Source organism: Schistocerca serialis, chromosome 5 (assembly GCF_023864345.2).
Source record: "Schistocerca serialis cubense isolate TAMUIC-IGC-003099 chromosome 5, iqSchSeri2.2, whole genome shotgun sequence".
Lineage (NCBI taxonomy): Eukaryota > Metazoa > Arthropoda > Insecta > Orthoptera > Acrididae > Schistocerca > Schistocerca serialis.
In genome coordinates this window covers 648,847,334-648,874,260 of record NC_064642.1, presented here as the reverse complement: position 1 = coordinate 648,874,260, position 26,927 = coordinate 648,847,334, and the positions used below count along the sequence as shown (strand labels likewise).

The 26,927-nt window shown below is 44.1% G+C and overlaps 1 protein-coding gene across 1 annotated transcript in view; it reads left to right on the top strand.

Moving 5' to 3' along the window:
* The window catches only part of LOC126480883 (ras-related and estrogen-regulated growth inhibitor), a 395,339-nt gene that overhangs the window by 145,780 nt on the left and 222,632 nt on the right, over positions 1-26,927 (top strand). The window contains exon 2 of the mRNA XM_050104274.1: positions 23,219-23,369. Within this exon, the coding sequence (XP_049960231.1) occupies positions 23,273-23,369 (97 nt within the window). The 5' untranslated portion in view covers positions 23,219-23,272. The remainder of the gene's footprint in view (positions 1-23,218; positions 23,370-26,927) is intronic.

Below are 26,927 nucleotides of genomic sequence, written 5' to 3'. Positions count from 1 at the left end.
TAAGATTTTGTCCCATTTGTCTCTGATTTTGTTCCATTTGTTGCATTAATTGCAATAATAATGTATTAGTGTCTGGAATCTGTTTCTCTACGCTTTTCGGCAGTGCATTTGCACCGGCAACATTCACATTTTGACAAGCAGAAAATGTGTCTTGACTTATTTGAAAAAACGGTGATGACCCAAAACCTGAGTCTGCAGTATTTGCAATATTGTGTTCTGTCATTCCCGATTCCTGAGACGAGCTGTTGCCGACCGATCGATCGATAACGCTTCCCTGTTCACTAACTGTTTTACAGCCTACGCCATTGTTTGCCGCCCGCTCCATTTCCCTATGCACAATTACCAAATTATTACTTTGAACATTAGTTAATTCATTACTCTGCGGCGCTAACACACTGCCTTCGTCTTCACTGTCATTTCTCAGTTTACTTTGGAGCCTAGTATTAAGTTTTTCACACGCCATAATTGTCACAATATTTCACACGATAACACAGAAAAGCACAATTTGAAGAGCAAAATAAAATAACATAGCAATGGAAATAATGTCTACTTAATTGCCAGCGCAGCTGCGAAATACTTGGTGCAAATCTACATGCATGCCACAACTGTTTTACTGTACAACAATGAAAGGCTACAACTACAAAGGAGATTCTCTCTACAATTACGCGCTAGCAGTAAACAACATCTACACTAATTACACAAACTACAAGAAAAATCAGAAGATTCCAGTGAGGTATCCTGGCAGGGTCGCCATATGAAACGTCCCCTTTGAACAATTATACATGACTGTGCTTAAACTGACACACAATATTTTGTTAGCGCAACGCAATCTGACTTTCAAAATTCCCTACAAAAGAATGACCCTGACTAAAATTAAACTATACCTTTCACAAATCACTTACCTCACAAAAATCTTCGCTGCTCATGCTACTGCAATACAGCGAGCGCCACTACTGCCAGCTAAATAAAAGATTCAAACTATGGAAGGCACTAACTACTGATAGGGATAGTTAGCAAATGAAAGATATTAATAGAGAACAAACAATGTATTTACCTTGATATCATCATATATAAATACAGCAGTTCGTGACAAATTTCAAAACTCTGCCATCTCTCTCCCCACATCCACCACTGCTGGCGGCTCACCTCCAACTGCGCAACGCTACGCGCTGTTCACATCCAGCTGCCTAACACTACAATGGCGAGTATTACAACAATGCAAAGCAGACACAGACTGCACACAGCACAGCCATTGATTTTCATACAGAGGTGGCGTTACCAATAAAAAAACCTAAACAGCCTACTTACACTGTGGATGGTTTTTAAGACGGTTTTCCATCTGCGGACTGGTTCTCCTTGATCTGCCTCAGTTACACTGTATCGGGGATTGCTGCGCAAACACTGTCTCCACGTACGCGCACACCATAAGTCTGGAACCACGCGACCGCTACGGTCGCGGGTTCGAATCCTGCCTCGGGCATGGATGTTTGTGATGTCCTTAAGTTAGTTAGGTTTAAGTAGTTCTAAGTTCTAGGGGACTGATGACCTCAGAAGTGCTCAGAGCCATTTGAACCATTTTTCACTGGAGATCCAATCATCAAGAAACAAAACACCTTCGGCAGTCTAAATTTTCAGTTGTTTTATTCGAGCAACCAGTTTGGATGCTACATTAAGCCATCTTCAGACCCCATGACCGACGTGTAGGAAGAATGCCACCTCTGGTCCAGTCAAAATAGGGACCAGCATTCAGTGACAGTTACCTGTAGATTTCGTTTTAACACAGTGATCCCTCAGATCATCACTTGAGTCGGCAAGTAATGATCTAAGGAATCGTTGTGTCAAAAAGAAATCTGCGGATACCAGTCACTGAATACTGGATCATATTTGGACTGGACAAGATGTGGGACCTGAAGATGGCGTAGTGTAGCATCGAAACTGATTGCTCAAATTAAACAACTGGAAATTTAGACGGCTGAAAGTGTGTTGATTCGTCATTGCATACTTAACTGCCGTGGTTCCGCAACCATCTGTATAAAGATGGACTTGCAGTAATAATAAACGGTTATTATCTCGATCGAGACAGTCACATTCAGTTTCCCGATTCGAACGGCATTCCACTTTTCGGTGACAGAGAAGGAATAGGCCTACGAGACGGCAAGCAATCAAACAATGACGAAAGGGACGTTATAATGTCAACGGTGTCGTCTCTACATGGCTCTGTGCCGTCCTGTTTTATGCTGAGCATCTTTAAATTTAATATACTTCATGGAATAAAGAGAGTTGTATGGCATTGTTGGCTGGAGACCCCGAGAACTAGGTTCGGTTGCCTAAGCGAAGAGTTTTGGTTTGTCCGCGCATAATGGCTCGTTTCCTCGCGGTATGTCATTAGTTTTGTCTTACGTATGTCTGTTGTGAGTAGGTGTTAATATTATAGTGTCGTGTTTGTGCTGAGTCATGATGAGTGAAGGGAGAGGGTGAAACCCGGTACCAGCACCAAGTTTACTCCTCTCGAACAGCAACAACAGGACCTCCGGGCTTAGCATCCGCATCCGACGGACGGAGAATCATCAACTGTGTCACGTGCCCTCATTCCATGACACAGTGCGGACAGGTTTGTGAATTTAACCCAAGGCTAATGAGCAAAGTCTGGCGAACAGAAATTCTTCACTGTTGCCTCTTCTACTTGCCGACCAAATAGAGGTAGTGAAAGTTTTATCCAGCACCAGGATTCAAACTGGCTACTTGCGTGTATAGCGCCATCTCACAAGTGTATGTTACTGATCTCGGCTATGGAGATGGGTATTCCGGTGAAGGTTCGGACGTTGCGTGGCGCACTGTTTAAGTGAATTGATTTTTCGGATGTGTGTCTATATGGAGTAATTATACACTGACGGAAAATATCACAACACCACAACATAAGTAATGCAGAGTTATGAAATTTCGGGAATAAATTTGTGTAAGTAACACATGTAACAGCAGAAATAAAGAACAGCCAACCAGTTGCAAAAAATGGTGATTTTTCAAATAACCTTGACCACGTTTTCGATGGATCTAAACCCGTCTTCTTCAGAAGGACAGACCTGCATACAATCCGAAGACTTATAATGAAAACGCCATGGCCCAGTATTACGTGTCTAGCAGAAGCTGCTCTCTACAGAAAGTGCAGGAATATCAGAAACAACATGCTATATGTCAACATAAAGGAAAATAGTACTTACAACTTCACATTAGCAATTCACGTAGTACAAGCTGTCTCCACATGACATCGATCGGCAACGGTCTGTATGTCCATGTGTAAAAACTAAGGCCCCTAGAATGAAGGGCTTGTCACATCACTTCTATCACTTAGAATAACAGACCACGTTAGTAGCTACGCCGACTGAGAGAGAACCGAGAGCGTCGATACCAGGAAAACGACTGAGGCGCATGCGCCGATAAACATGTATGCTTGGCAGTCTCAACAGCCTGTACGTGTAAGCACATTGAAGTTACTAAGAGAAATGCAGCATGTAAATCAACGAATATAAAATATGATGTTGGAAAAGACAAATACATGAAATATACTGGCATTAATTAAGATCCTTATAGGACTGTCAGTGCACTATCATACGGAAGCAGTGATGTTTAAGTACGTTATTACAAGCGTGATGACAGCAATGAAATTAGTATCACCTCCATTATGTCAACGTACGGGAAGTAAAACTGCCAGGGCATAAGCACGCTATTAAATATAATGACAGTAAAGAGTAAAAATTCATAAGTCTCTGAATAGCGGCAAACAATAAAAGTGGGTGGGATCAGTATCCTAGTGCAATATAAACTGACAAACGAAGCTGTATGCACAAAAATTATGTACTAGAATTTTGAGGAAATGAACCACTGTCAAAGGGTAGTGGCAGTGGTACGAAGATTTTTTGGCGAACAGTATAGTTTGAAACCATCGAAAAACTGCGTACAGGTAAACTGCAGCTTCTCATTTAGTACATTCCCGTCGTTGGGCTAAAGATGTTTATACATCCCTAATTCTTCCCAAAGGTCCATCCTGCGCCCTTTGATTTCTTCATGAAGAGTGACTCTATCTCCCAAATTTTTCGGAGTGTGGTAGGCAATCAGTAGGTGTTCAGCAAACGTAGATTTACGTATGTTAGCTCCTTTCTTTCCTAACAGACGCTCTTTGCATCTTGTCGTCACGGCTCTTCCTGTTTGACCAATGTAATAGCATGGGCAGTTGTTGAAGGTTAATTTTTACGAATCTGAACTGGGAAACGAGTCACCAGTATTTCCTGCAGCATGCAGAAGTCGTGTCTGTAAACTATTGTCTGTATTCATTAGAAGACGTTTAATCCTATAAGAAACATTTCCTAAAATGGGAATGCATAAGAATTTTTTTATGGAGGAAAGGTCGTTGCACAACGTCAGACATTGTTGAGAGATTCTCTTTTTGAAGATGTGATCGACCACGCACGGGTCATACCCGTTATTGACTGCGATCGTTTTTATGACATTTAACTCATTTAGCTGATCGGCAGGCGATAAAGGGGTACTTACAAGACGGTGTACGATGGAACAAAAAATTGCTATTTTATGAGTTTTCGGATGCGTCGAGTCAGCGGGGATAATATTGTCTGAATAAGTTTGCTTACGGAAGATGTTGAAATCGAAGGGTTCGTTTCCTACAGAAATTTTTAAATCTACAAATTTCGGTTCTCGTTTTTCGTTTTGAAGTTCACTGGTGAAGCAAATTTTCTCATGGAAGTTATTAATTGCATTGAAAAGCATCGTCAGCTGGTCATCATTGCCGCCAAAAGCAATGTCAATATCGTCAACATATCTCACATAAAAATGAATATTTTGATTCAATTCCGAATTTGAATTGAAGAATGTTCTTTCAAGTGCGTTGATGAAGACATCATCCAGAATACCAGCAAGTAAGGCTTAATATAAATTTTACCGTCGAATGTAAAGTTATTATAGTTATAGTTGAGGGCAACTTTTAATAACTTGAGGAGTTCAGCAGCCTGTATTGCACTCATTTTTTCGTGTTGTAGTAGGTTCCTCTCAACGAGAACTATAGCAGTATTTAGTGGAACATTAGTATACAGAGTGGCAACATCAAAACAGACCAACCTAGTATCAGCTGTGCACTGTATCAATTGAATTTTGTCAATTAAATCTTTACTATTTTTAACAGAGAAGTTTTGTTCAAAAACAAACGAATCCTTAATTTTATAATGAAGATGCCTAGCTAACGTATCATGGGCGCTACCTATTCCATTCACCACAGGACGAATCGGGGGAACTGTTTATGAAGCCTGAACTGCCTTCTGAGCACAGATGGTTTCAGATTCATGTTTATAAGCCACTTTCTTTTAAACTTAGTGAACAAAATCTGTGTACTAGATACAGCTTGACGAATCTCTTTTTGTAGGTCCGCAGTTGGATCTACAACAGCCTCAACGATGACATTATTCTCAAAAAGCTTTACAGTTTCTTCAATACATTATCTTTTATGAGCAATGGCAACAGTTTTTCCTTTACCACTTTTGGAAATTAAAGCTTTATTTTCATTCATCTTACGATTAATACTTCTTACTACTCTCTGTTCGGTAGTGTAAATATCAGACTGCAGCGCCAGTTCTTCGCCTACCATGTTGTTACGACCATGTGCAATTTTGATTTAATCGACGTTATCCAGCGTAACAGATTCCAAAACAACTTTAAGATCAACAATTATGTTACAAATCACAGACTCCTTATGAAGCTGAAATGGTAAATTGTACTTAAGGTCTTTACGTAACAAATTGCCTGCGTAAACATAATGACTGTTTCATTAAGCACTCTGTCGTAAACTGATGCTTCACATTGTTGTCAGCTGCATTCGCATTCTTACATGTGGCCCTATTATTGAACTTCAAAACTTAACTTTTCATGTCTAGCCTTAATTTCACTTCCGCGGTTAAGAAGCCAATCATTAATACAGGGTGACAATTACTGAACTATATGAAAAAAACGTACATCATTTACAAACTATAGCGTGCACACACTTTATTCAAGATGTAAACGTCACTACAGATATTCGGATTTAGGTTATGACATGTTCGATATGCCTGCGATCATTGGCGATGATGTGGGGCAGACGAATAGCGAAATTCTGCATGACCCGCTGAAGCGTCGGAACATCGATGCTGCTGATGACCTCCTGAATGACTGCAATGGTTTTGGCTTTATTGATGAACAACATGTCTTTAATATAGCGCCACAAAAAGAAGTCGCATGTGTTCAGATCCGGAGAATATGGCGGCCAATCGAGGCCCATGCCAGTGGCCTCTGTGTACTCCAGATCCAGAATGCGGTCCCCAAAGTCCTTCTCCAGGATACCAAACGCTCTCTTGCTTCGATGGGATCTAGCTCCGTCTTGCATAAACGACGCCTTGCGAAATCAGGGTCATTTTGGTTAACTGGGATGAAATCATCTTCCAGAACCTTCACGTACCGTTCGGTAGTCACCGTGTCATCAAGAAATGTCGCATAGATTACTCCCTGATTGATCATTGCAAACCACACACTCACCTGTGAGGGTGAAGAGAGTTCACGATAGCAAAATGCGGATTCTCAGTCCCCCAAATCCGCCAGTTTTGCTTGTTGACGAACTCATCAAAATGAAAGTGGGCTTCGTCGCTAAACCAAACCATACTAATTCCCATTATGCCACGCGGCCAACAGTGCAGTTTGAACCTCCTAATGCAAACCGTTCAGAAGTTACGACGGTTTCATTGCATATAGTTAAATAATTGTCACCCTGTACCATTCGAGATGCAATGGATTTGAAAATTAAAAAGTTCATTAAAAGATTTAGTTAAAACCAAATTCAAGCAATAGGCTTCACCATTTATTTCGTCTCTCTTTTTATGAAGTTGTATTGTCCTACCAGAAATGACTTGCTGCACTAGTTTCTTTTTGATGGAAGGTTCTTTGTTACACTACTTCGCGTTTATGTGCGATTTTACATAATCAGGCACTATGTCCAACTTCGAACACACTTTATTAGAGTCAATGGGCATACCTGTTTTTACTGTCCATATATTTGTTAACAGCCTTAGATACCTTGGCAGGCAGGAAATTCGATATTCTGAACATGGCTGCACTGCAGCAACGGTTTCATAACAGCAGGAATAAACGACAGCCAGCCAGTTGCAAAAAATGGTGGTTTTCAAATAACCTTGACCACGTTTTCGATGGACCTAAACCCGTCGCCTCCAGAAGGACAGACAACTTTACATTAGTAATTCACCCAGTAAAAGCTGTCTCCACATGACATTTGTCGGCAACAGTCTGTATATCCGTAAATAAAAACTAAGGCCCTTAGATTCAAGGGCTTGACACATCAGTAAAACCAATCACTTACAATAACAGACCATGTTAGTAGCTACATGCCGACACACTAGCAACTCTAGGGGCCTTAATTTTTATACGTGGACCTACAGATCGTTGGCGACAAGTGTCATGTGGAGACAGCTTTCAGTGAGTGAATTGCTAATGTGAAGTTGTAAGTACTACTTGCACTATCTTGATGTATACCATTTTGTTCGTGATATTCCTACACTTTTTGTAGAGAGTAGCTTCTGCTGGACACGTAATATCGGGCCATGGCGTTTTCATTATAAGTCGTCGGATTGTATGCAGGTCTGTCGTTCTGAAGAAGATCCATTTAGATCCGTTGAAATCGTGGTAAAAGTTATTTGAAAACCCCCATTTCTTGCAATTAGTTGACTGTCCTTTATTCCTGCTATTATATGTGTTACCTAGACAAATTGATTCCCGAAATTTCATAACTGTACATACTTATGTTTTGGTTTTGTGCTATTTTCCGTCAGTTCTACAACCGCTGCTGCAGTGCAGCCACATTCAGAATATGTAACACATGTAAGAGATAAACATTACAAGACCACAGGTTAACGCAGGCACGAGATAAGCCACCGTAAATGTGAAATGCTGGTACTTTAATACCTGGTGTAACCGTCAGAATGTTGAATGCAAGTAAACAAAAGTGCATGCACTGTACAGGTACGGGAAGTCAGTTCGGGCGCAGAGTTCCATGCCTATTGCACTTGGTCGGTCAATACAGGGGCGCTGGAGTTGTCGTCCGATGATGTCCCATAAGTGCTAGATTTGAGACGGTACTGGTGATCGAGCAGGCAAGGCAACATGTTGGCACGCTGTAGAGCATGTTGGGGTACAACAGCGACATGTGGGCAAGCATTATCCGGCTGGAAAGCAGACCCTGCCCAACAGGTCCAATCACCAAACTAACGAACAAATTTACAGTCAGAGTGCGTGTGATAACGACGCGAATCGTCCTCCTGTCATACGAAATCGCACTCCAGACTGCAGGTGTAGGTCCAATGTGTTTACCACGCAACGAGTTGGTTGCAGGCCCTCCTTTTAACCAACACATGGCCATACTGGCACCGAGGCAGAACCAAGTTTTATCAGAAAACACAACAAACTTTCACCTTGCCATCCAATGAGCTCTCGCGTGGCACCACTGAAGTCCAAATGGCGGTGGTTTGGGATTAGTGGAATGCACACTAGAGGGCGTCTGACTCGGAGCTGTCCTTGAAATAACGGACTTGTAATAGTCCACTGTGTCATTGTGGACCCAACTGTTGCTCATACTGCTGCTGCAGATTGAGGCAGGGCCATACGACGAATATGATAGTCACAGTGCCACGTGGCCGTCCGGAGCGAGATCTTTTCGCGACCGCATATTTCCGTGACCACCGTTGTCAGCAGTTATATCCGGTGGCTACATTCCTACCAAGTCTTTCTGCAATATCGTAGGAGGAACATCCACCTTCTCTTTGTCCTAATCATTCGAACCAGTGAGGTGTTGGTAATGGTGCCTTTGTAGCCTTAAAGGCGTTCTCGACTAACATCAACTCATCATGTCCAATCTCAAAACTACACTACTGGCCATTAAAATTGCTACACCAAGAAGAAAGGCAGATGATACACGGGTTATTCAAATATAATATACAAGAACAGACATATGATAACATTTTCACGCAATTTGGGTGCATAGATGTTGAGAAATCAGTACCCAGACTAACCACCTCTGGCCGTAAAAACGGCCTTGATACGCCTGGGCATTGAGTCAAACAGAGGTTGTATGGCGTGTACAGGTACAGCTGCCCATGCAGCTTCAACACGATACCACAGTTCATCAAGAGTACTGATTGGCGTATTGGGACGAGTCAGTTGCTCAGCCACCATTGACCAGACGTTTTCCATTGGTGAGAGATCTGGAGAATGTGCTGGCCAGGGCAGCAGTCTAACATTTTCTGTACCCAGAGAGGCCCGTACAGGACCTGCAACATGAAGTCGTGCATTATCCTGCTTAAATGTAGGGTTTCGCAGCGATCGAATGAAGGGTAGTGCCACGGGTTGTAAAAGATCTCAAATGTAGCCTCCACTGTTCAAAGTGCCGTCAATGCGAACAAGAGGTAACCAATGGCATCCCATACCATCACGCCGGGTGATACGCCAGTATGGCGATGGCGAATACGCGCTTCCAATGTGCGTTCACCGCGATTTTGCCAAACACGGATGTGACCATTATGATGCTGTAAACAGAACCTGGATTCATCCGAAAAAAAAATCACGTTTTGCCATTCGTGCACCCAGGTTCGTCGTAGAGTACACCATCGCAGGCGCTCCTGTCTGTGATGCAGCGTCAAGGGTAACCGCAGCCATGGTCTCCGAGCTGATAGTCCATGCTGCTGTAAATGTCATCGAACTGTTCGTACAGATGGTTGTCGTCTTGCGAACGTCCCTATCTGTTGACTCAGGGATCGAGACGTGGCTCCACGATCCGTTACAGCCATGCGGATAAGATGTCTGTCATCTCGACTGCTAGTGATACGAGGCCGTTGGGATCCAGCACGGCGTTCCGTATTACCCTCCTGAACCCACCGATTCCATATTCTGCTAACAGTCATTGGGTCTCGACCAACGCGAGCAGCAATGTCGCGATACGATAAACCGCAATCGCGATAGGCTACAATCCGACCTTTATCAAAGTCGGAAACGAGGTGGTACACATTTATCCTCCTTATACGAGGCATCACAACAACGTTTCAGCAGGCAACGCCGGTCAACTGCTGTTTGTGTATGAGAAATCGGTTGGAAACTTTCCTCGTGTCAGCATGTTGTAGGTGTTGCCCCCGGCGCCAACGTTGTGTGAATGCTCTGCAAAGCTAATCATTTGCATATCACAGCACCTTCATCCTGTCGGTTAAATTTCGCGTCTGTAGCACGTCGTCTTCGTGGTGTAGCATTTTTAATTGCCACCAGTATAACTAGCCCTCACGACCGTTACACCGTGTATTTAAAGCAACTCTGATTTGCATGCTCATAGTGACGCTCTTGCGTGCCTGGCGTGAAGTTTTAATAGACGTTATTTTTCAGACGTATAAACACGCCTGTCGCACAACTCCTCCTTGCTGTTGAATTTTCTCCCGCGGTTACACTAGTCGGTATCTTGCTCTCTGAGCTAGAGACGCCGTGCTCGACGCCTCTCGGCTGAGGACGGCCGGCCACGGCCAGCGTGGGGCGGCATCCGGCCGCGTGGGCGACGCGCGCTGTGACCGCCGCCGCCTATCTTGAGAAGCGTCAACACCGGCAGCTGCAATCGACACACGTCAAACAAACACGACGCGCCATATTTGTTTTCAGGCGCGTTTTATTAGCCTGATGGCCTTGTCGCGCCAATCGTATAAAAATGGCGGGGAGACCGACCACGTGAGCACGAGATGCCAGTGGAATTTTTCCCCCGACGGAATTGTCTGTCGACAGGAAGTATCCATTACGTCAGCAAGGTTAAAAGCTATCAACTTCAGACTGCTCTGAGACACGCAGTTTCTGTTTACCATCCACAAAGACTGTGAGAGAAACTGTTGCATTCGAGGAAAAAAATGTATGACGACGGTGAGTTACAAAAAGCCATACTATTTCCGTGATGGCTTTCAAAACGATAAGTATTCCTAATAGAAGTCACAAGACGGCAGTTTCTCTTAAAGCCGGCATAGCCCACCGTTACATTTTTATATCTTCCTCTGTACCTTAAGTGGTTCTTTAACGAATACAGGAGCGAGGAGGAGACGCCGTTCATGTACAGAGAATTCAGATATTAATTCATTCTACATTTAATATCAAATGGTAAAAATAATACATAACTTCGTTGATGTATTTGAAACGTCAGTCACTAAAAGTAGCTTTGATTATAGAAATATATACAGATGCAAAATATTTATAAATCTGTCACTGTCGAGAGCAATCTCTATTCAGAAGATGTCGAGCCCTGGCCATAAGGAAGTCTGTAGACGTTATTCAACTGGAAAACACACAAAATGGGATCAGTGTACAAATGTTCGCTCTTAAATACACTACTGGCCATTAAAATTGCTACACTACGAAGATGACGTGCTATAGACGCGAAATTTAACCGACAGGAAGAAGATGCTGTGATATGCAAATGGTTAGCTTTTCAGAGCATTCACACAAGGTTGGCGCCGGGGGCAACACCTACAACATGCTGACACGAGGAAAGTTTCCAACCGATTTCTCATACACAAACAGCAGTTGACCGGCGTTGCCTGCTGAAACGTTGTTGTGATGCCTCGTGTAAGGAGGAGAAATGCGTACCATCACGTTTCCAACTTTGATAAAGGTCGGATTGTAGCCTATCGCAATTGCGATTTATCGTGTCGAGACATTGCTGCTCGCGTTGGTCGATATCCAATGGCTGTTAGCAGAATATGGATTCGGTGGGTTCAGGAGGGTAATACGGAACGCCGTGCTGGATCCCAACAGCCTTTTATCACTACCAGTCGAGATGACATGCATCTTACCCACATCACTGTAACGGATCGTGCAGCTACGTCTCGATCTCTGAGTCAACAGATAGGGACGTTTGCAAGACAACTGCCATCTGCACGAACAGTTCGACGACGTTTGCAGCAGCATGGACTATCAGCTCGGAGACCATGGCTGCGGTTACCGTTGACGCTGCATCACAGACAGGAGCGCCTGCGATGGTGTACTCAACGACGAACCTTGGTGCACGAATGGCAAAACGTGATTTTTTTTTTTTTTCGGATGAATCCAGGTTCTGTTTACAGCATCATGATGGTCACATCCGTGTTTGGCAAAATCGCGCTGAACGCACATTGGAAGCGTGTATTCGTCATCGCCATACTGGCGTATCACCCGGCGTGATGGTATGGGATGCCATTGGTTACCTCTTGTTCGCATTGACGGCACTTTGAACAGTGGAGGTTACATTTGAGATGTTTTACAAACCGTGGCACTACCCTTCATTCGATCGCTGCGAAACCCTACATTTCAGCAGGATAATGCACGACCTCATGTTGCAGGTCCTGTACGGGCCTCTCTGGATACAGAAAATGTTAGACTGCTGCCCTGGCCAGCACATTCTCCAGATATCTCACCAATTGATAACGTCTGGTCAATGGTGGCTGAGCAACTGGCTCGTCCCAATACGCCAGCCAGTACTCTTGATGAACTGTGATATCGTGTTGAAGCTCAATGGGCAGCTGTACCTGTACACGCCATACAATCTCTGTTTGACTCAATGCCCAGGCGTATCAAGGCCGTTATTACAACCAGAGGTGGTTGTTCTGGGTACTAATTTCTCAGCATCTATGCACCCAAATTGCGTGAAAATGTAATCACATGTCAGTTCTAGTATAATATATTTCTCCAATGAATACCCGTTTATCATCTGGATTTCTTCTTGGTGTAGCAATTTTAATGGCCAGTAGTGTATATCTGCCGCTGGAGCTCCAGAGAGAGTATGCTTGCACCTCATTGGCAGCGCCGTAATCGTTCGTGGTAGCGCCTTCGTGCTGCGGTGGCGACTGTAGTAAACGAGGCGGCGCACGTATTTGTAAGTGCGGCCGACTGGACAGCGGCCGATACCGCACCCCTCACCGTCCAACCCGGAAGGTAGTGGGGCAGTCCTGTGGCTTGGAGAGATATATGAGGGTGGTTGCTTTGACTGGGGGCAGAGCAGATCAATCCGCGTCCTAACATTGCGTCTTACGATCGCCAGGGAAACTGTCCCGGAAAACGAGGCGCAGGACGCATCAGACGGCACAGGTAGGAGCCTGGAGGGTGCTGCAGAGGATGCCGGCGACTAGCCGACGGTGACGGCGTCGATGTCAATGGGAGAGACCACCTCCGGTGTTGGCGGCAACGGCGTCGACGGAAGCTAGGGGGAGACTTAGATCGGTGAGAGGCCGCGAGTGGAAGCACCCGCTCGGTAAGCTGCGAAGGAGGTTGTGTTGTAGGGGACGGACGTGGTTGCGTCACGGCGGCTGGACGTCTTGCAGTCAATTAATCTGAAACAGTCTGCTTTACTGTAGGATCACTGAATCAACGGAGCAGCCGTAGCTGATGTCGATGGCACTAATGCGTGCCTGCCCTGCCTCGAATAGTGTACTGCACTCTGCCGGCAAATCTCAGAACAACACTAGATTCTCATAAATGTTGCTTGTTGTACACTCAGTATTGAATGACGTTCCGGCGAATCTTCGTGGTGAAGTCTGAAGCTGAAGTAAAGGAGTAAGGAAGAAGCAAATGAAGCGAGGTCCAATGGCGTCCCCCGTGCAAACGTTCTGCTGCGAAATTCAGGAGCAGGAAAAGTGCGACATAAGCTCAGAAATATCAGCAATGCATCTTCACATGAATGTGATGTTCGAAGTTTTGAAATCTGCATCCTGAATGTTCAAACGAAATGTTCGGCCTCGCCGTTAGACTGTGGCGAGAAATGGTGCTGTCCTGAAACGCTGTAAATTCAAATGGCTCTAAAGCACTATGGGACTTAACATCTGAAGTCATCAGTCCCAGAGACTTAGAACTACTTAAACCTAACCGACTTAAGAACGTCACACAGTCCATGCCCAAGGCAGGATTCGAACCTGCGACCGCTGCAGCAGCGCGGTTCCGGACTGAAGAGCCTAGAACCGCTCGGTCACAACGGCGGGCAACACTCTGTATTCCACTGCATTTATGAAATTCTGCAAATTCTTTGAAAGAAAAAGGAGCTCCATTGTCAGAAACAATTGTTTGTGACAAGCCTTCGAGAGAAATACGGAAGCGAGAGCCCTGATAGTGCTGGCGGCATTCGTCGAATGCAGTGAGACAACAAAGGGGTATTTGCTTTAGGCAACGAGGATAATCGACCAACGTGTTCTCCAGAATGGGCAAGCGAAGTCTGTATAGAGGCGTTGCCATGGAATATCAGAAATGAGAACGTGACAACAGAAAAATTCCTGGCGCGGAACGGCCCGATTGTCCGTCCAAGCGCGACATTTTGTCGTCACATCACACGCTCTATTTGTTTCTTTAAACCAAGCCACGTATAATGTTGGCTCCATAGCTGCTTAGTGCGAACTGCTCCCCAATGACCTCTGTATAGAAGGCTTAACACCTGCTGTTACAACGGGGCGGGGATCAACACTCTTGTCTGTTCGTTAGGCTTGTGAAACAAAATCACATCTTTCAGAAGAGATAAACTGTTTCGATGTATGAAGTATCTTCGCACTAAGGGGTCGGGAATACGTCCTAAGGTCGCGGCCAACCTTAGTGAATGTAACTTTTTTGCAATCCTAGTGATGGGCTATGCTCCGTGGCTCGTGCGATCCGCCGTGAATCAGTAGGAGAAGAATCCAGTGCCTGCGAATCAGACGAATCAATATGTAAACATGGAGCTTCCGATGCATCGAATCCTGCATCTCTGCCGACAGGTAAACGAGACAATGTGTCAGGTTTGGCGTTACGCCGTCGGGCGATACAGTACTTCATACTCGTAATTTGAAAGTAATAGCGACCAACTTTGAAGCTTCTGCGCTGTGCGGCGGAAACTTGTTTCTACGGATGAAACAATGGAGTCAAAGGCTTATGGTGCGTGAACTGGAAAATTTGTTTGCCGTACAGGTAATTATGAAATTTGATGACACCGTATATTATAACCAGGACTTCCTTCTTCAGCTGACTGTAATTAATCTGAGCACTGTTCGAAATTCTGGAAGCAAATGCGATGGGGTGTTCTGTTTCGCCAGTTTTGTGGGATACAACAGGTCAGTGGAACTGAATTAGCTATTCTATTTGCATACCAAATGCTCTTTCTCTTCCTAATAACATTTTTAAGCATCTTACAATACTGAAACTTCCTGGCAGATTAAAACTGTGTGCCGGACCGAGACTCGAACTCGGGACGTTTGCCTTTCGCGGGCAAGTAATCTACCAACTGAGCTACTCAAGCACTACTCACGCCCCGTCCTCACAGCTTTACTTCTGCCAGTACCTCGGCTCCTACCTTCCAAACTTTACAGAAGCTCTCCTGCGAACGTTGCAGAACTAGCACTCCTGAAAGAAAGGATATTGCGGAGACATGGCTTAGCCACAGCCTGGGGGATGTTTCCAGAATTAGATTTTCACTCTGCAGCGGAGTGTGCGCTGATATGAAACTTCCTAGCAGATTAAAACTGTGTGCTGGACTGAGACTGGAACTCGGGACCTTTGCCTTTCGCGGGCAAGTGCTCTACTAACTGAGCTACCCAAGCACGACTCACGCCCCGTCCCCGCAGCTTTACTTCTGCCAGTATCTCGCCTCCTACCTTCCCAACTTTACAGAAGCTCTCCTTTCTTTCAGGAGTGCTAGTTCTGCAAGGTCTGCAGGAGAGCTGCTCTAACACAAACCACTACAGGTATTTTTTCCATGAGGAATCCTACCACCACCCACTACACTGTCACCTATAATCTTTACCAGCCTCCTCTTCCCATACCTATTGAATCTTAACATATTTATATCCTTTCACCTTGAATTTTAATCCCACTCTTGACTCTTTCTTCTATTTCTGCCAATGTTTCTTTGACTTATTTATTGAAGAGCAGGAGCAAATGATTACATCTCTGTCTTACCCTCTTTTAATATGTGCACTTCGTTCTTGGTTTTCCGCTCTTATAATTGCCTCTTTTCCTATAAAATGGTTCAAATGGCTCTGAGCACTATGGACTTAACTTCTGAGGTCATCAGTCCCCTAGCACTTAGAACTACTTAAACCTAACTAACCTAAGGACATCACACACAGCCATGCCCGAGGCAGGATTCGAACCTGCGACCGTAGCAGTCGCGCGGCTCCGGATTGAGCGCCTAGAACCGCTAGACCACCGCGGCCGGCTTCTTTTCCTATAGCTTACATATATTTTTCTCAATATTTCGAACATCTTGCACCATTTCACATTATAAAACATATATTCCAGGTCGACAACTCCTATGAACGTATATGTATTGATTTTTCTTCAGTCTTGCTTCTGATTTCAACCGCAACGTCAGAAGTGCCTTTACCTTTCCTATAGCTAAGCTGATCACAATCTAACAGATGCTCAATTTTCCGTTCAGTTCTTCTGTATATTATTCTTGTCAACAACAAGGATACATGAGCTTTTAAGCTGATTGTGCAATAATTCTCATACTTGTCGGCCTGCTGCTGTTGATCATCCTCCTCTCATATGACCAGAAATTGTGAGTAGCATTGTGGTGACTCTCGCGAGACGTATCGACGAGAAAGGTGATGCCTTTTCTTTTGGGATCAATCATCAGTCTCCTGACAGATGTAATGTGGTCCGCCACGACTTCGTCTCATGTGCCAATATTTTTATCACATATTAACACTTACACACGACAATCTCAATTATTTGTCAGAGGTATTCAATCCCTATTTTCTCGTACAGTTTTTAACCTTTACAACTCGTATTAGTACTATTTCTTGATATGTTGACTCATGTCCTATCATCCCGTCCCTTCTTCTTGTCGATGTTTTCAATCTACATCTTTCCTCGTCAGTTCGACGGAGAATCTGTACATTTCTTATCTTACTAGTCTAATTAATTTTCAACATCCTTTTGTAACAGCACATCTAAAATAGGTCCACTCCCTTCATGACTGATTTTCCCGTAGCCCATGATGCAGTTCTTTGTAAGACTGGGCTCCAGACTTATTTTTTCCTCAAAATACGGCCTATATTTTATACGAAGCAGACTTCTTTTAGTGTAGAACGCTCCAAGTGCTAGTGTGTTTCGTGTACCATGCTTGCTTCTTTCGTCGTGCCTTATTTTGCTTCATAGGTAGCAGATTTTTCTCTTCGACTACCGATTGACCCTATATTTGATGTTAAGTTTATTGCTAATCTTATTTATGGTACTTCTCGTTTCTTTCATTTTTCTTCGGTTGAATCATGGTTCATATTCTGCGGTCAATTGAACTGTTCAATTAACAGGTCCCGTCACTCTTCATAGCTTTCACTGACAAATAATTTTTGATGTCTTTCTACCGTGAACTTCATCCTCACACCGTAAATTTTTTTGTTTCGGTCATTGATTATTTAAGCTGCTGATTGAACAGTTTGGAAGAAATGCTGCATCCCTTCCTTAATATTCCAGTCTTGTTATACCTCCCTGTTTCTTGTTCATATTATATATTACCGGTCTTTCACCATAGTTAACTGCTCTTTTTCTGAGAATTTCAAACATCTTTCACTAATTTACGTTGATGAATGCTTTTTATAAGTTCGTCTATGTATCCAACGAAAAGCCGGCTGGGGTGGCCGAGCGGTTTTGGGCGCTACAGTCTGGAACCGCGCGACCGCTACGGTCGTAAATCCTGCCTCGGGTATGGATGTGTGTGATGTCCTTAGGTTAGTTACGTTTAAGTACTTGTAAGTTATAGGAGACTGATGACCTCAGAAGTTAAGTCCCATAGTGCTCAGAGCCATTTGAACCATATCCTACGAAAGGGTCTTGATTTTTCTTTAGCCTTACGTCCATAATCAAACGCTACGTCAGAGCTGCCTATATAGCGCCTTTTGTATTCAGCAAACTAAACTGATCGTCATTTAAGAAATCCTCTGTTCTCCTTTTCTTGCTTCTGTGTGTTATGCTTGTTAACGACTACAATGGTGTGATAAACATACGGATGAAAGTAACTTTCGTATGATGTGTCATCCCAAGTAACACAGTTCGAGGAGACCTGTACCACACACAAGAACAGCTGCTGCGGTGTATTAAAAGCGGTACCTGAAAGAAATAAGCAATGAGACAAATAGGAATGACACATTCATTCAAAGATAATAGGTTACACTAAGTCACAGCGATTCATGTTCGTCCTCTGGACTTTACAAAGGGTGATATATGGTTCTTAATAGGATGTCTGAACAACGCATGCCTTTGCAACGTGTTCCCACGCTGGCAGTAAGGATTTCTTGTGGAAGAGCGTTCCATTCCTCCAACACCACGATTGAAAACTGCTGGATGATGGTTGTTGCATGTGAACCTGCAGCAATACGTCCTTCCAACGCATGTCATACGTGTTCTATGGAATTTAAGTCGGGGGAAAGGGCAGACCAGTCCATTCGCGAATATCCTCTAGCTCCAAGAGCTCGTCCACCTGCGCTGTTCGATGCGGTGGTGCATTGACATACATAAAAATGCACCCCTGAAAAGATGCACGTTGACCGGTGAACGTTCTGGTTCAAAGATTTGGAGATCAGTACGCCCATGGAACATTATGCCTCCCAGCACCACAACACCTGGACCATCAAAACAATCACGTTCCACACCCGCATATGGCGAGAGGTGGGAACAGGTAATGCACTCAGGAACACTGTCGAACATGATGGTTTGGTAGTCTAGGTGTTATGGTGTGGAGAGGCATAATGCTGCATGGAAGTACTGACCTCCAAATCTTTGAACGCAGGACACTCACAGGTAACTATGAGACAGGACTCCATCCCCATGTGCGTCTTCTCCGGTGTGCACTCCACTCTGATTTCGTTTTTGTGGATGGCTATGCACGACACCATCGAATGGCTTAGGTGTAGGAGCTCCTGTGTCGAGAGGATATTCGACGAATGGATTGGCCTGCCTATATCGCCGACTTAAATTCCATCTAGTATGTGTCGCATGCGTTGAGGAGTCGTTTTGCATGACGTCCACCCGAAGCAACGATGATCCATCCGTTGTCAGCCGCGCTGTTGGAGATGCGAGCGACCATAAAAATTCCCTACCAACTTCGTGACTAGCATGGGAGCTGGTTGCAGAGCATACTTTTGCCGTCCTTGGTGATTACACACCATATCCCACCGTTTTTAATGTTCAGGGGACCATCATATTTGCAGTGACTTCAGCGCAATTATTATCTTTGAATGAACGTCTCAGTGCGAATTTCCTTCAGTTGCCTTCTGTACTACACTTAGGAGATGTATGGTCGCAGTTTCGTTAACCTATGTTGCGAAATGTAGAAATGTTGGAAAACGTGAGGCAATACTGACTCTACGACTTATCTTAGAAGAAAGATTAAGGAAAGGCAAACCCACGTTTCTAGCATTTGTAGACTTAGAGAAAGCTTTTGACAATGTTGATTGGAATACTCTCTTTCAAATTCTGAAGGTGGAAGGGATAAAATACAGAGAGCGAAAGTCTATTTACAATTTGTACAGAAACCAGATGGCAGTTATAAGAGTCAAGGGGTATGAAAGGGAAGCAGTGGTTGGGAAGGGAGTGAGAGAGGGTTGTAGCCTATCCCCGATCTTATTCAATCTGTATATTGATCAAGCAACACAGGAAACAAAAGAAAAGTTCGGAGTAGATATTAAAATCCATGGAGAAGAAATGAAAAATTTGAGGTTCGCTGATGACATTGTAATTCTGACAGAGACAGCAAGGGACTTGGAACAGCGGTTGAACGGGATGGACAGTGTCTTGAAAGGAGGGTATAAGATGAACATCAACAACAGCAAAACAACGATAATGGAATGTAGTCGAATTAAGTCGGGTGATGCTGAGGGAATCAGATTAGGAAATGAGGCACTTAAAGTAGTAAAGGAGTTTTGCTATTTGCGGAGCAAAATAACTGATGATGGTCGAAGTAGAGAGGATGTAAAATGTAGACTGGCAATGACAAGGAAAGCGCTTCTGAAGAAGAAAAATTTGTTAACGTCGAGTATAAATTTTAATGTCAGGAAGCCGCTTCTGAAAGTATTTGTATGGAGTGTAGCCATGTATGGAGGTGAAACATGGACGATAAATAGTTTAGACAGGAAGAGAATAGAAGCTTTCGAAATGTGGTGCTACAGAAGAATGCTGAAGATCAGATGGGTAGATCATATTACTAATGAGGAGGTATTGAAGAGGACTGGGGAGAAGCGAACTTTGTGGCACAACTTGACTAGAAGAAGGGATCGGTTGGTAAGACATGTTCTGAGGCGTCATGGGATCACCAATTTAGTATTGGAGGGTAGCGTGGAGGGTAAAAATCGTAGAGGGAGCATAAGAGATGAATACACTAAGCAGATTCAAAAGGATGTAGGTTGCAGTAGGTACTGGGAGATGAAGAAGCTTGCACAGGATAGAGTAGCATGGAGAGTTGCATCAAACCAATCTCAGGACTGAAGACCACAACAACAACAACATGTTGCGAAAGCTACTTTCATCCCCGAGATTTGCAAGCCAGTGGAAGATGTATCAGATGTCTAGCTGATCAGGTGAGAGTTGCCATATTTATTTGCATTTGGTGCCTCCTGGTTACCAGGCAGATGCTCTGATCACCGTGTCCGTGAGGCTTAGAGCATCAGCCTAGTAACCAGGAGAGCCGGATTCGAATCACGGTCTGACACATAATTTTAACTTTCTCCCCATTGATTCCAGTCGATGCCCACTTGCATCCATGGTCGATAACTTTTTGTGTAGTATTATATAATGTTGGATGTGTAAGATGGTATCTTACGTATGGTCTTAAAGTCTAGATAAATTTGATGAAGTTTGTGCCTCCTCGGCCGCGGAACGCATAGCAGCGGTTAAAGTGCGCGTCATATATCTTGGCGGCCGAGTTTAGGTTCGTTCTGCGCATCTGACGTCACAAAACACAGTAAGCCAATGAACAGAGAACGACGTTGCCACATCTCGACTGCAGTGCAGAGCACGGACGAGTGTCTTCAGTTTTAGAAACGTTCAGTCATAAATAAAGTAATAGAACAAAGGCAATGTCTTGATAGCAGACTTTCTTTTATAGGAAGTTTGGAAAAAGCATTCTTTATACCAATTGCTTCATATTCTATTAATTAAACCAAACAAGCAATAAGACTCCTAATTCAGGCGATAGCAAGGAAAGGTGTTTGTATCACTCTCACGAACTGCTTTTTCGCAATAAACAACAGCGGTAATTGTTTATTTCCTATCGTACTTCGACGAAGCGTGAGTAATTCATAGTCTTACCAACAGTGTTTATAAGTAGTTGCGTGAGGTGTTAGAGTCGTTATGGCGTTACACTGTCTGAGGAGGTGAGATAGCAGAACGGTTAAGGTGTTGGGCTGTCAAGGGAAAGGTTAAGAGTTCAAACCTTGTGCAGTGCTTAATATTTTCTTTATTTAAAAACAATATTGGAGTGGCTTACTTCACGAATTTTATTCGTTTGAATGAAATTTCTAGTGCTTTGCCTCTTCATTAACTTTTTCGCTGCTGCAGACACGTGCTCCCTGCATTCCGCGCTGTGCGCGGTTTTGTCGTCACTGTACTTCTCGCCTGTGCAGACACATGGTTGGTGTTCCCACTGCTTTGACACACTTATCATTCGATTTCCAAAAACTATTTGGCCAAAAAATTTGATTTTTACACGTCTTCTTGACTGATACCTTCCCCCCATAAATGACTTAATTTTGTTTTGATGTGCAGCATTAAATGTAGTAAACCATTGCACGAAATTTTGAAGAGTTTGCAGAGGTAAAAGTCCATAGCGTATACTTTCCGTATGGTCAATTTTAATTGCCACAATGTTGAGAATGAAATGTGGACAAGATACCTAAATTTCATATAATATTTACTGTATAACAATATCTCATTTCATTTAAGTACCACATAGGCGTCGTATGTAATATTGAGAAATATTCCGTCTTTCGCGACTGTAATAAAAGTTTTATTTACACACGGCGCGTTTGGCTTTATTTTAAAGCACTTCCATCGGTGAAAGGTATGGCACATACACAATGGTATTCATGTTCTATTTCTTGTTTTTGTTCCACAGTCGCAGTTTTACCAATGGTATTGAAATATATCCCTCTTCTGCAACTGTAATAAGCGACTTATTTAGACCAGACGCGTTTCTCTCTTTTGAAGCATCATGTATTTTGTGTCCTCCATTGCCAAGTCACCTTTCGTAGTTTTGTGCTGCGGTAGCACAATATTCAACGTTTGTGTTGGCTCATCAGTGTTTTAGCAAATAAATGCTGTTTGTATGTGCCACACACAAAATTATATTTGACATAGCTCTGAGCACTTCACTGACAGACGGTATATTCAAGTCCTAATGTTTTTGTAAGTCCACAGTTTTGTTTAATGTATTTTGTCTACTTCCTTTTGATTGATTGAAGTGCTTTAAAATAAAGCCAAACGTGCCCAGTGTAAGTAAAACTTTTGTTACAGTCGCGAAAGGTGGAATATTTCTCAATATTACATACGGCACTTATGTGGTACTTAAATTAAATTAAATATATAGGTATCTTGTCCACATTTCATTCTCAACATTGTGGCAACTAAAATCGACCATCCGGAAAGTATACTCTATGGACTTTTACCTCTGCAAACTCTTCAAAATTTCGTGCAATGGTTTACTATATTTAATGCTGCGTAATAACTGCGTTGAACATCGAAACAAAATTAAGTCATTTATGGGGGGAAGTATCAGTCAAGAAGATTTTTGAGCCAAATAGTTTTTGTGGAATCGAATGATAAAGAGTGTCAAAGCAGTCGGAACACAATGTGTCTGCACAGGCGAGCAGTGCAGTGACAAAATCGCTCACAGCGCTGAATGCAGGGAGCACGTCTTTGTAGCAGCGAAAGGGTTAATGCGGCCGTGGTGGCTTTACTTCACGAACTGCGCGCTCCCCCCTAAACGTAAGCTTGCGAACTATGCTATACTATGGCGCTGCTTCTATTGGCGCGTGCGTCGTGTGCAACTGGCAACGCAGCAATCTCCCGCGTCTAGGCGGGCATGCGCGAGCCGCCAAGATAAAAGAATTGAACTATAGTATTGGATGCGACGGCAGAAGTGGTGGCCGCTGAAGGCAGTGTGTGTGTGTTGCAGAGTCGCGGCGCGGCGCCCCATGCCGCAGCAGCAGCAGCAGCAGCCGCAGCCGCCATGAACTCGAACGCGATCCGCGGCATCCGCCGCAAGAAGTCGTCGCTGTGCGAGGTTAAGATCGCCGTGCTGGGGGCGGCAGCCGTCGGCAAGAGCGGTGAGTACACACAGAGAAGCCGCGTCCTCTCCCCGTCTCCAGCAGGTCGATTCAGATGGCCTGGTGACTAAGGCTTCAGCATATCTCGTGGTAGGGCATCATATACAGGGTGTTACAAAAGGGTACGATCAAACTTTCAGGAAACATTCCTCACACACAAATAAAGAAAAAATGTTGTGTGGACATGTGTCCGGAAACGCTTAATTTCCATGTTAGAGCTCATTTTAGTTTCGTCAGTATGTACTGTACTTCCTCGATTCACCGCCAGTTGCCCCAATTGAAGGAAGGTAATGTTGACTTCGGTTCTTGTGTTGACATGCGACTCATTGCTCTACAGTACTAGCATCAAGCACATCAGTACGTAGCATCAACATGTTAGTGTTAATCACGAACGTGGTTTTGCAGTCAGTGCAATGTTTACAAATGCGGAGTTGGCAGATGCCCATTTGATGTATGGATTAGCACGGGGCAATAGCCGTGGCACGGTACGTTTGTATCGAGACAGATTTCCAGAACGTAGGTGTCCCGACAGGAAAACGTTCGAAGAAATTGATCGGCGTCTTAGGGAGCACGGAACATTCCAGCCTATGACTCGAGACTGGGGAAGACCTAGAACAACGAGGACACCTGCAATGGACGAGGCAATTCTTCGTGCAGTTGACGATAACCCTAATGTCAGCGTCAGAGAAGTTGCTGCTGTACAAGGTAACGTTGACCACGTCACTGTATGGAGAGTGCTACGGGAGAACCAGTTGTTTCCGTACCATGTACAGCTTGTGCAGGCACTATCAGCAGCTGATTGGCCTCCACGAGTACACTTCTGCGAATGGTTCATCCAACAATGTGTCAATCCTCATTTCAGTGCAAATGTTCTCATTACGGATGAGGCTTCCTTCCAACGTGATCAAATTGTAAATTTTCACAATCAACATGTGTGGGCTGACGAGAATCCACACGCAATTGTGCAATCACGTCATCAACACAGATTTTCTGTGAACGTTCGGGCAGGCATTGTTGGTGATGTCTTGATTGGGCCCCATGTTCTTCCACCTACGCTCAATGGAGCACGTTATCATGATTTCATACGGGATACTCTACCTGTGCTGCTAGAACATGTGCCTTTGCAAGTACGACACAACATGTGGTTCATGCACGATGGAGCTCCTGCACATTTCAGTCGAAATGTTCGTACGCTTCTCAGCAACAGATTCGGTGACCGATGGATTGGTAGAGGCGGACCAATTCCATGGCCTCCACGCTCTTCTGACCTCAACCCTCTTGACTTTCATTTATGGGGGCATTTGAAAGCTCTTGTCTACGCAACCCCGGTACCAAATGTAGAGACTCTTCGTGCTCGTATTGTGGACGGCTGTGATACAATACGCCATTCTCCAGGGCTGCATCAGCGCATCAGGGATTCCATGCGACGGAGGGTGGATGCATGTATCCTCGCTAACGGATGACATTTTGACCATTTCCTGTAACAAAGTGTTTGAAGTCACGCTGGTACGTTCTGTTGCTGTGTGTTTCCATTCCATGATTAATGTGATTTGAAGAGAAGTTCAAATGGTTCAAATGGCTCTGAGCACTATGGGACTCAACTGCTGAGGTCATTAGTCCCCTAGAACTTAGAACTAGTTAAACCTAACTAACCTAAGGACATCACAAACATCCATGCCCGAGGCAGGATTCGAACCTGCGACCGTAGCGGTCTTGCGGTTCCAGACTGCAGCGCCTTTAACCGCACGGCCACTTCGGCGGGCTTTGAAGAGAAGTAATAAAATGAGTTCTAACATGGAAAGTAAGCGTTTCCGGACACATGTCCACATAACATATTTTCTTTCTTTGTGTGTGAGGAATGTTTCCTGAAAGTTTGGCCGTACCTTTTTGTAACACCCTGTATTTAAGAACCTTCAACACCGCAGCGCGTCAGCAATCGTTGGTTAATATATTAAAAAACTGAAAACCCGCCTCGATTGCGAAAAAAGCACCCAGTGTTAAGTGTTAACCCAGGTTTCGTCGTAGATAACTACACCTTCTTCAGAACAACAATAAAACCCACAAGTGCCTAAGAAGACCTTTGTCAATAATTAAAAGAACACCATAGCTATACATTTATAAACGAAAAAGAAAAGAAAAACACAAACAGTATATATGTACAAAGTCAAAACCACTACTTAACTTAATGGTGTATGCTCCACCTCACACCGGCCTATGTTCGATGGGCCATGACCCGCCATAAACTGTAGCTACAAACGGTCGCTCCCTTACAAGTCTGACTCGCTATGTATGCACATGCGCAAGACAAGGGAAGTTACTTGAATGCACATGCGCATACAAATACGAGAAAGTTTTACATGGGTTGGGGCTAAATAGCCCATATATTATGTTGTGTGGGCCGAAGAGCCAACACCGTGTTACAAGAGGAGGCCGAAATGCACGCGTTTTAGCTCACGCAGGCTGGCGCGAGGAGGGAAGAACTATACTGACGTGAGGTCTGGAACATGACAAGGAATTAGAATTCAGAAAGCGGACGTAATTAGTTTGATACTTAACTTTAATCCATTAATGATGAACGTCGCTCTTGACGGTACATGAGTCACAACATCATCTGTTCAGGATACAAAGTAACTGAATATGGTGCCTTGCTAGGTCGTAGCAAATGACGTAGCTGAAGGCTATGCTAAACTGTCGTCTCTGCAAATGAGAGCGTATGTAGACAGTGAACCATCGCTAGCAAAATCGGCTGTACAACTGGGGCGAGTGCTAGGGAGTCTAGACCAGACCTGCCGTGTGGCGGCGCTCGGTCTGCAATCACTGATAGTGGCGACACGCGGGTCCGACGTATACTAACGGATCGCGGCCGATTTAAAAGCTACCACCTAGCAAGTGTGGTGTCTGGCGGTGACACCACATATCCCCAACCGTGGATCAACGTATATCAAAAAATGAAATGTATAGAACAAGAGACGAGCTAAATAGGAGATGAAACCTAAACATAACCGCACACGGTTGCTTATGCTAGTAAAGAAACGTATATATGAAGCTACCTATGACAACAGGAGGAACCCTTAAAAACTATACCTAAAATCACCTTAGCCCGTTGAACATCTCACGTTTTTTCCCTATACCCCTTTATTACCACGACGTCTTTAGATTACGTCCCTTCAGCCCCCGCCCCCCCCCCCCCCCCTCCCCACGCTAACTACTGGCTTTAGGTATAGTCTTTAAGAGTTCGTCCTGTTGTCATAGGTAGCTTCATATATATGTTTCTTTACTAGCATAAGCAACCGTGTGCGGTTATATTTAGGTTTCATCTCCTATTTAGCTCGTCTCTTGTTCTATCCATTTCATTTTTTGATATAAGTTGATCCACGGTTGGGAATATATGGGCTATTTAGCCCCAACCCATGTAAAACTTTCTCGTATTTGTATGCGCATGCGCATTCAAGTAACTTCCCTTGTCTTGCGCATGTGCATACATAGCGGGTCAGGCTTGTAAGGGAGCGACCTTTTGTAGCTGCAGTTTATGGCGGGTCACGGCCCATCGAACATAGG